Genomic DNA, 11,611 nt, shown 5'->3' with positions numbered 1-11,611 from the left:
CAGTTATTGTATTTTTGTGTAGTGAAAGTTTAATGGTGGGGTATTTCTTAGTTTTTTGAGCTTTTTCATTTGAGCATTGAGTAATTTTGTTGGTAGACATGTGGTCTATGAACTGAAAATGACAGATTTGATCTGTAGGCGTAGATTCTGTTGAAAATGGCTAAAAAAAGACTCATTGCTAAACACAAAGTCGGTACCACATTTGATTCTGCTGGTAGCAGTAGAAAAAGAAAAGTTGAGGCAGTTGAAAATGTCTCCAAAAGAAATAAAATTGAAGAGGCAGTGTCCGAATCAGATTCGGAGTTAAAGGAGATAAGCGAATACGCTGATTCTAGTGAAGATGTCGTCAAGCGTAGTGCTAGTGGTGATAGTGAAAAGAGTGAAGGAAGCGAAAGAAACAGTGCTGATGGGGATAATGATCCCTTGTTCGTGTCATCTTTTTCAAGGTTCATTTCCGTGAAGCGGTATGACCTTCAAATGATAGTGGACGAGGTTGGATCTTTCCCGGCAAAAATATCGGTCAGATCAAGAATGGCTGCTTATCAAGAATTTAAAAGCGAGTTCTTGCCGACCAGGATTTGAAGAAAATATTCAAGCGATCCTATTTTGTCCACTTGAGAAACCTACCGGAACATCTCAAATTCAATGAGCAGTTAGTTGATTATTTGTTGTTGCGACACGTCAAGAACGATAAGATACGTCATGAGATGTGGTTCTGCGTTAACAACAAGCCTACCTGTTTTGGCTTGAAAGAGTTTTGTTTGATCACGGGGCTGAACTGCTCATCATACCAAAGTGAATAAAAAATAAAGAAGGTGTTAGCCAAGGGGGAGCATTTTTCTTTAAGGTGACGACAAACAAAAACATTACGAAGAACAACTTGTTACACTTGATCATAGGGAATAAGCTGAACGAGGAGTAGAATTTTAAGTATTATTTACTGTGGTTCTTGCACACCATATTGCTTGCAAAATATTCGATGAAGGTTGTCAACACAAAACTGATTCGAATGGTCAATCTTTGAGTTTTTTCAAGAGTTATCCGTGGGAAAGAGGCATTTCAACTGACCAGGGATTATCTGAAGAAGAAAAGTGACCTGAAGAAGCAGAGGGAAGTATTTGATGAGAAGCAGAAAGCATCCTATGCTCTATTCGGATTTCCCTGGGCATTCATGGTATCTACCATCAACCTTTTAGTGAGATTATTGTATATTTGTGTTTTGTATGTACTCTGTCATAGACTCTGAGTTATTTTTTTACTACTGTACTGCTTGATTTGGATCTATAAGGCCTTTCCTCATCTTGAAAAATTTGCTGAAAAATCAATGGATGAACCCTTTTCCATTCCCCACATCCTCAAATGGCATACTACAAAAAGTGAAAAGATAATCGAAGGAGACCCATTCAAGTATAAAGAAAAAGTTTTCGAGGTATGAACTTATTTATATTATGCTATAATACTATTGTTGTATCAAATGTTATGTAATTGTTAATTATTTTTTTGTAGAACGTGCACCCGTACATCATCCCTATTGTTCGTGAGACAAATATAGATTACATGATTACGTTTAATCAATATACGGATGAGGTCAAGAATAACGTCCTAGATGGCTTGACGAAAGAGTCGAAATGGGTGACTGTCCTTACTTCAAATGAGGACAGTGATGATGGAGATTTGGGTGGTAACCCTGTTGGAGTACGCATTGGTGATGATGCTTCTACGAGCACCTCCAAAGATGCAGTGGGTACCTCATCCCCTGAGCATCTTCATAAGCATGTTGCTATGCTCAAGGAAGCGGTGTTGGATATTGTTGCCTATATCAAAGAAAAAGACTGAAGAAAAAAAAAAGATGAGCGACAACATAAACGAGGTAACTTCATTTAATAATTGGAGTAGTTAATAAATTTTCATCCTTAAATATTAGTAACACTTTGTAATATGATGACACAGTCCATGTGGACCTTCGAGAATCGGAGAGGAATTAAGGAAAAAAAATGGATGAGTTGGCACTGTTGTGGCAGAAGTGGAAAAAGAAAAAGAAAAGAAGGATGAAGAAGAATAAATAGAAAAAAGATAAGAGCCAAGAAGAAACTGGAAATGAAACAGCTGCAGAAGAAAAAGAAGAAGAAGAAGAAGAAGAAGAAGAAGAAGTTGAAGAAGAAGCAGCAGCAGGTAAATAAGAAGGCAAGAAAAAAAAAGCTGATGAAGAAGAAGAAGAAGCTGACAAAGAAGAAGCTGAGAAAGAAGCAGCAGATGAAGAAAAATAAGAAATTGAGGAAGAAAAAGAAGCTGAGGAAGAAACGGTTGCTACAGGTGAAGAAAAAGAAGAAGCTAAGGAAAAAAAAGAAGATGAAGAAGCAGTAGCTGATGAAAAAGAAGGAGAACAAAGTGAGAATAAAGCAGCAACTGCAGATATTGAGAAAAAAAGAGATGACGCTGAAGATGAAAAGGAAGAACCAGCAGACGAAGAAGAAGGAGAACTGAAAGAAGAAAAAGAAGAAGCAGACCAAAAAGATGTGGTCATGAATATCGTTGATAAAATCAACGGTAATATTTGTGTTGATGAGAAAAATAAGGAAAAAGACATTTGAATGCTAATATTATTAATGTGTTGTTGAATGATCAGTTGTTAGGATATGAAAAATATTTTTTTTATTTGACAAATATGAAAGTTGAAGGATCTGTTGGCAGGATATGACAAATAATATTTTTTTTAATGAAATTTATTATGATTCTGCACTGAATCTATTTCTATCAAACTGTATTGTTGCATGAAATTTGAATATGTATTGTGTAGTCATAATTGATAGTGTGTATAGTTGACATCATAGAACGCATATTTAATCTATTGTATACTTCTTTCATAGTCTATCATTACCATGTTACTCGATTTTAAGTTGATGTGTTGTTTGATCAACTATGATTCTATGAAAAATAGTATTAACATTATAGAAAAATAGAAGTATTTTTATTTATTCAATATCACTACATCCATGTTACACTTTTTCAAAGAACGAATACTAGCCTTATAGCACATAACATTATTTTTAGGTCATTCTCCCTTTCTTCGGCCAAAACGAATTTTTGTTTTAGTTGATCCCTCTCTATTTGAGCGTCATCTAGCAATACTTTCAAGTGATCCCTCTGCTATTCTGTTTCTTTGAACAAAGTCATGAGAAAATCTCTATTTTCTTTACATTCTTGAAGCCTTTGTAGTAGATTAAATTTTTTCAAGCCATGAAAATTTAATGTCTCAGGTCCCAGACTCAACGTTGATGGACTGCTTGGAGGTGATACCTCATCAAGCCATTTAAAAAATGAGCATACACCATTATCCTAAAAAAAAAAAAAATTTATAACGATTTACTTAACTTTATAAAAAAGACATACACGACTCACCTTCGCAATTGCACAATTATAAAATTTATGACCTGGATTTGAGTCTGTGCATGACGTCCTCAAGACAACTGCATTTTTACAATGACAAATTAGAGTCTTTTTAGAATTGAATGTTTGGGATGCTTGAGACATTTTAGAATTTTAAAATAAAAATAAAGTAGACGAAATAAAATAATGAGAGATGGGGAACATTATATATTAAGCAAAAAGAAGTGTTAACACTGAAGGAATACAAAATTAGCCGTTTGTTACTGTTGAAATAGTAATTGTGTTTTTTGAATTATTGGTGATACTTAATAGATTGTCGTAGATCATGACCTATATCAGTCATCAACGAGATAATAAAATCTACCGTAGACACTCGTAATCGATGAACCCTCAATAATATGTTAAAAAAATATCACAGTAACAAATATACTTGTGCTTTGAGGATCCATCGATTGACTTGGTCTATCATAGACTTACACCATAAGGAGTGCATCGATTGGCTATGATAGACCAAGCGAATCGATGGACCCTCAAAGCATAAGTATATTTTTTATATGGATTTGACATGGGTCAACATCAATGACAGTCTATTAAATGTCACCAAGAGTTCAAGAGTGTTTGTTTAACCACCCCCAAATCATGTGATTATGTGTTTAAACCTTTTTTTAAATTTAATTACTTTCTTTCAACACCCCCAATTCATGTGATTATATATTTAGACTTTTAAAATTTACTTATTTTCTTTCACCAACCCCAAAACACGTGATTTATCTATTTAAATTTTTTTAATTTAATTATTTTCTTTCACCAGCCTCAAAACATGTTATTGTCTTTTTAAATTTAATTATATTCTTTCACCAGCCCCAAATCATATGATTATCTGTTTAAACTTTTTTTAATTTAATTATTTTCTTTCAAACTACAAGCTACTCATGGGTCATCGATTCATTTAGTCTACCATCGACTAATATATTTGGTCGCAGCGTGACAGAGTCTAAGATCGATGATAGACTATATATGTGATCTGTATTTACTCTATGTGAATTCAATCAAGTCAATCTACAGATGCATTCATAGAACATGTAATTAAGCAAACACAAAAAACAACAATAACCAAAAAGAGGGAAACAAAATTTAAAAATAGAAGTATTTATATTAACATTTGTTCATTGCACAATCATACATTGGCACAACGGCCAAAACAAGCAAAATAAACAAATAAGAAGAAGCTTTCTTCTAACAACAGTTCTACCAAGAAAGCTTCTTCTGCAATGAACACGTACAAAAACTTATAAACATAAAATAAAATAAAAACTTAAAAACTACTTTCAGGAGGATGCTGGGGAGTTGGTGTAGTCGGGGCCTTCCATTCCCAACCTTTCCATAATTACCCTCAAGAAACGAGCAATTCGACGGAGTTCACGCTCTAAGTAGATGTTGTCTTGACCCAGGCCAAAGAAAGACGGTTGAAATCATTCCTAAATAGGAAGAGATCATAGTTTCTTGGGGAAACACGTCTGATGGGGTGTAGGAGTATCCTTCTGGAAGGCATGCTTTCAGTTTGATGATGAAAAAGAAGAAGAGGGTTTCTGATGTTTTAGGTTTAGGGACAACTAAAGGCTTACATAGAAATAGTCATTTTACTTATAGAACTATAGAAGGTGGCCTTTCATATTCCCACCCAACGGTCAGTTAACGTGTGTGGGAATAGAAAAGGTTTACCTAGTGTATACCAACAGTTTTTTTAGAACAGACGTGTTTGCAACTTTTAATTAATTGAGAACAGGAAATAATGATTCAATACATCGATTAGAGAGATATGACGGTTGAAAGACCCACATAGCGAGTTTAATGAGTATTCATATAACTAATACATAATATTTAATAGACTGTGTAAATGATATATCATAAATTGACGTTGTCTACCATAGAGAAAGCTTTAAGTCGATTATAATAGAACGTTAAATTCTACAGAAATGCATACTTATCCCCCAAAATAGTAGCTTTACAACTAAAGCAAAAAAAACTATCTATGATTTGTTAGTCATGCTACATATGGTTCTTTTGTGCTCAGATTTCTTTCATATTGAACTCTTATTCCTCATTTTGGACTTGAATGTCTCACCGACGCCCTTAACGCATTTGACTTTCTTCCTTCTGAGTTTGGGATTTTAACAGGGTGGAGAAATATTAGTGTCTAGTAATTCCTGTGGCATAGTCCATTCGGCTTTTGAAGGGACGACGTTAATAGATTCCGAGTATGCGAGGTGGTACTTTTGAGCTTTATAAATTAGCGAAGAGTACTCGTAGATGGAGTTACCATAACCTTCGCCACCGCCATACTTTACTCGCAAAGCCTCCATCACAGGTACGATATTTTCACCAAGTCAAATTTTTGACAAAAACAACTCCTCTCCAAGAGAATGACCTTGGCAGTAACACCATTGCCGAACACCGTGAATTGGTCGAGATCCCCATTTCATTAGTCACATACAAGGAATCACTCGCACTCTTATTATCTCTTAGAATCTTTTCCACACAAGGGACAAATTTGTTGTTTGTACCGTCGACAAAAGCATGCCGCTCCTTAAACTTTTCACCGAATTATCTAGCAATTAAATTGAATATGTACGACACGGGGTACTTCCGGTCATCTATATACACCAAGTTGAGCAACTCGACGATGTTTGTGATCATCACATCGTACCTATTGCCCGAAAAGTGTGCTCAACTTTATTTTTTAAAACCAAACGCAGTTTCAAGGATATGTGCTGCCTCGAGGCAATTATTCTTCAATTTTTTAAAATGCTCGCTAAACTCATCAAAGAAATAAGCCTTTACCATGACGTATAATAGATAAAGATGATCTCCACAGTGTTGATTTACACGAAGATTTTCAGCGAGGTGCCTCATGCAAAGTCCATGATGTGCATGAGTGTATACACGGGAGAAGGCATTGACAATGCTAATGTTTCTATCGGAGATGACAAATAGATCTGATTCATGTTCTACTATAGAGTTGAACTTCTCTAAGAAGAAGGTCCAAGAAGCATCGTTCGCTTTCCCCACAACACAAAAGGCAATTGGAAAGATATGATTTTTTATATCCTGTGTAACGACACTCAACAAAAAAACCCGATACTTGCAATACAAATATGTGTCATCGATGAAAATTACCTTACTCATGTGGGTATATCCCCATATGCAAGCTCCGAATGCTAAAAAGTAGTAAAGGAATGATCAATCCATCTGGTTTACCATGATAGAGTAAGAAGACCTGGGATTCAATAACTCCACCATGTGGGAAAAAGTCGGCAAGCAAGCATATCCATTCTCTGATGTCCCTCGAATCTTCGCAATTACACTTCCTTTCTAACGCATCCAATAGCTTGTGTGGCAATGCATCTCCTTAAATACAATTCTTTGAATTTCTCTTATGCTTGAACCCTTACCATCCCAAAAATAATTTACACATAGTGAAACAATCAATTCAGATGATATTCTCTTATGCTTGCATGTGATGTGTTCAACACCACACATGTGTAACCCGACATACTTGTATATGTGAAATCTGTCCGAGGTTTCGTACTTCTTTGCCCGCAGCAACTAACCACAACCAGGAGATACACATTTTGCCTTCAATAATTTGGTGCAACTCTTCTCCATACGATAATCAAAAGACTGCTTTACCGTTGCTCTGTCTATTAGCATTTTGATCTCTTTTTTGTTGGCGAATGTTTGCTCGCAATAAAAATTGATTCCATCGGAGAAAGAATGTCCTGGTTGGAATCCCATTCCACAGTCTTTTTCTGCATCTAGAGCGTCCAATGAAACGTCTTCCGTATGCATAGAATCATTTCTCATATTAATTGGATGATCGTCATCGTTCTCGTGATCATTCAAATCGTCACCGACTATAGGTCGTCGTGGTGGGAGTGGTGACGAATTAGCGGTCCTTCAAAGGATCTCTCAACTACATTTATCCTTAAAATAGGCCTAAAGCCATCTGCATTAACATCCATAATGTACATCAACACACATGCATCATTATTTATGATCTTAGGATTCACCTTTTTCCTTGAAGGCATTAGATAACTAATCACCACGTCGCTCGGTGCATAATCTAGATCCCCGCTCTGCATTACACTTGCAACCAATTCATCGTATGAACAGTTGCAGCGAACAAGAATAGGAAGTGTCACCTTAGTAAAAGATCTTCATTTCTAATATTTGAGAGTATCCATCCATTCTCCCATGAAATCACCAGAAACCAGAACAAATTCTGCAATAGACATCCTAGAATTTTGCTTTGGTCGATGGTCGATTATGCTGATGGTCTATGTCGGTATATATGCACGATTGATGACAGACGATGAGTGGTCGATGACTGGGAAGATATCCGTACAAAAATCTTGAAATTGCAAATATTGCTTCTAATCAATGATCGTTGGATTTATGGAATAGAGAAATGAACTTGGAGACACCTGAGCTACTGTAATGTACTTTCTAAACTGGTTTTGAGTAATGTGAGTTATTTAAAGCTTTTTAACAATAGTGGAAAGTGTGTTTGAGAAGATAGCAAATAAATGGGGTAACAATGAATACAATAGACAAGCTTATGATGTTTGTGGACTCATTTAGAGTTGATCGCCGAAAAATAACGCCGGAATCGAAGCTTTTTGGAGGGAAAGAATCACCTTCTATTTTTAGCTTTTGAATTTTTTTTTAATATTTTAAAAAACCTAGATATTTTTATATTATATAATGGTGGATGATGGAGTGCGTTGAAATGTATCATTAGAAACTTGTGGATGAATTTGTTAAGTTGAAAATATTGAGTTAAAGTATAGTATTACAAAACTTATGTGTGAATTTATTGAGTTGAAAAAATTTGTGATGATGTGTCATATGACAAATTTTTAAAAACTTTTATCTAAATGACTAAATAATTTTCAAAAGAGCATTTTTGGCATACTTCCCCTACCAACTTTAAACCGTCGACTGTACATTTATCTATGTGTAGCAGTATAACTAGCTGTTGTCTTACACGTAGAAGCCACACGTATTCAGAAATCTGAAGGAAAGGTTCTATAAATTTCTCAAACCGCATGTTGATGGACCAAATAAGATAGTGCCAACAAAAAATTATCTATATTCAACAAAAAATCTCTAATATCAACCTTAGGAGATGTGATTTATACAACATCATTTGACAAAACAGAATTCCTTTTATTGCAACATCGATCACAAAAGCTTGAACCTAAAAGTCTCTATGTGCTGCTTGATTGCATTGTGTTGCTACTGATTAAACAATGATTATAGTGTTTTACCAAAAAAAAAAAAAATCAATGATTATAGTGTCAAGGAATTAAAATTTTTCTTATCAATAAAAAGATATTTATATCTTTCAAATAAGGATGTCTCAACGTTCTAGTGGAATCTCACTCGATGAGTACTCTAAGCTTGATCCAAAGAATTAAGAAACCTCTGTGGCAATTAAGACACACCATTGAACAGATTATGGAGATAACCACGAACGAAAACTTCAAATTTTGCCACACCTTCAAGAGAAGGGAACAACACTGCAGACCTTCTGGCTAACTTAGGTGAAGAAGTCAAAAGAAGTTTTATCTTCAATCAGGATGTCTCATTACCTCCAAATGTGAGAGCCTCAATGAAGTTAGAATTAGATGGAGTCCCAAACTTCAGATTTAAACAGAAAATGAACAAGTATGTCAATCTTAATAGATATCTATAGTATGTCAATCTTAATAGATATCTATAGTTCCTTTGAGCTCACTGTTTTATACATAACATCCATTTGTGATGTTACAGAACTCTTTAAGTGGTGCAAACAACAAATTATGTTTGATTTCTATGCAACTCTGCATCATTTGTTGTCTATCACCAATTCTCATTTTATCTTGGAGGCTAAGGTTTATGTCCTCCTCCATATAATATTAATTTTTGATAAATATACAGGTTGGAGTCAAGCCTAAACTCCTCTATCAATTTAAAAATAAAATAAAATAAGGTATCCTATATGTGTATAGTGTTGCCTGATAGGTGGATTGCCTATGTGATATAATGAATCAATAGCTTAATAATAGAAATACACTTCTCAAAATGCTACCATTTCTTTTATTTCCAGCGTTATTTCTAAATTGTAAAGTAATACTCCTTTCGTTTAAAAAAGAATGACCTACTTTGATTTACCTACTTTAATTTGACATAAAGTTTAACAAAATAAAGAAACTTTTGAATGTTGTCACCTAAAATTAAAATTAAGTCAAATGTACCCAAATGTTCTTTAATTTTATGATCCTAAACATGTCATATGGAAAATTGAAATTAAAGTATTGTCAAAAAAATAATGAGGTCTTTTTTTTTGAAACAGATGGAATAGTTGTTTGCCTTTTTCTTTAAAAATTTTTCAAGCTTTACTTGTGTTGGGTTCGAAATCGAGAGGACATCATGCGCAAGCTTAAAGTTTGCAAGCAAACCATAAAGACGATAATTTAGATGACGAAGGAAACATACTGAAAAACATATTATTAATATAATTTGGTCAAACAACCTACATATACAACAACGACAACAAACCCAGTTTATACCCACATAGTGGGGTCTGGGGAGGGTAGAATGTACACAGACCATACCGCTACCTCTAGAGAGGTAGAGAGGCTATTTTCGATAGATCCTCGGCTCAAGATAAAAAGGCAGTAAACAACAGCATCAGAAGCTTAAGACACAATTAAATAACCTAGGTACGACATCCACAAGAAAAACGACCTACATATGAAAAACTAATATTAGGAAAATATAAAACCTATTGGGAGAAAATCTCCCCTAAACAAAGATTCTTAAACGACTAAATTGTGGATGCTATTGTGTTTTGGTATGAGAAGAGGCCTTCTATTTATAGAGTTTCAAAATTTTTCCTCCAAGAAAGAGGTTTGCCGAATGTGGAAAAGTTTTATATTTTTCTTTCAGGAAAAGTAAAAGTATTTATGGTTACTTTTATTTTCCTTACACAAAAAAATAAAACTTAATTTTGATAGGAAAATCAGGACAAAAACTCTAACAACTTGTTGCTTTCCATCTTTCTTTTTTCCTGGAAGACGAATAAACAGTAGCTAGCTCGTCGACAAGTAAGAAATGTTAAATATTTTGATGTTGTCATGACTTACGAAACAATGATTGAATATGAGATGCGCCAAAATAAAGAATTGAATATAAATTTGGAGATTTTATGCATGGAATGATAATTAAGTAGATTAACTTAAAGAAAATGTAAGTTCAATCATCTTCTCATTGACATCTTTCTAAAATGCTTTTATCAATCATTTCATTAAAATTTCATAATCCAAAAGTGTATCTTACAATTCAATTGATCCTACTTTATCTTTTGTTTTCTAATAAATTTCTAGCTATAATTGTGGTGCTAAGAATGAACCTCTGAGGCTCATATGCATATATATAGTAACTAAAAATAATTGTGTATAATTATTAGAACCAGTTGTTGTACATTCGATTTTCAGGAATAAAATGTGACATCCAAATGCTCATTGTTCAATAATGTAATCAACTTATTGAGACTTGAGAGTGAAATAACGTATAGAACGACCAATATAGAAATTAAAGAATTATCATTAATACTTTGTATTTATATAATTTTGTAGAACATATATTTTTCTGTTTACTGAGAAGATTTTTAGTAGATTATGATTTATAATGTTGAAAAAATCAGTTCACCATAAGCAATCAAGTCACTCTATAAGTGTCAATGTTTAAGCTTTCTTTCATCTAGTTTGCTCAAAAGTCAAATTCCCTGTCTATTTATCTTGTAAGGTAGCTTTTGTAAATTGAAAAGATTATTCATAATACTTTTTAAGCCTTAATGAGGATCTCTTGTTCATGAAAAGAAAATATGATTATATTTATCTATATCTATATTTATATTTATAATTTATATTTATAATATATTAAAAGTGTGAATACCCTTAGAAAAGTGATTTGAATTGTGTAATAGACAAAATCGTTTTTTACTAGTATTTTTTTCAATTAATTATTATTTAATTATAATCCTAATATTTATTTACCTATTTATAAAAGATAACACCTCCTAATTGACCTATAATTTTCAAATACATAAGTATAATATTTAATTTATTTTCCATATTTAGATGCTCGCAAGTCCTAAAAAGGATTACACTTGCCATTA

General features: G+C 33.6%; 1 protein-coding gene across 1 annotated transcript; it reads left to right on the top strand.

The window, feature by feature from the left end:
- The first annotated feature begins 1,557 nt into the window (after positions 1 to 1,557).
- LOC124899604 (calreticulin-like) lies at positions 1,558 to 2,640 on the top strand. The gene is made up of 3 exons (XM_047414544.1): positions 1,558 to 1,797; positions 2,337 to 2,547; positions 2,627 to 2,640. The coding sequence occupies exons 1-3, from the start codon at positions 1,558 to 1,560 to the stop codon at positions 2,638 to 2,640; spliced, it is 465 nt and encodes a 154-aa protein (XP_047270500.1).
- The last annotated feature ends 8,971 nt before the right edge of the window (positions 2,641 to 11,611 follow it).

The sequence above is a fragment of the Capsicum annuum genome, chromosome 6 (assembly GCF_002878395.1).
Source record: "Capsicum annuum cultivar UCD-10X-F1 chromosome 6, UCD10Xv1.1, whole genome shotgun sequence".
Taxonomy (NCBI): domain Eukaryota; kingdom Viridiplantae; phylum Streptophyta; class Magnoliopsida; order Solanales; family Solanaceae; genus Capsicum; species Capsicum annuum.
This window is presented reverse-complemented; position numbering and strand designations above follow the sequence as displayed.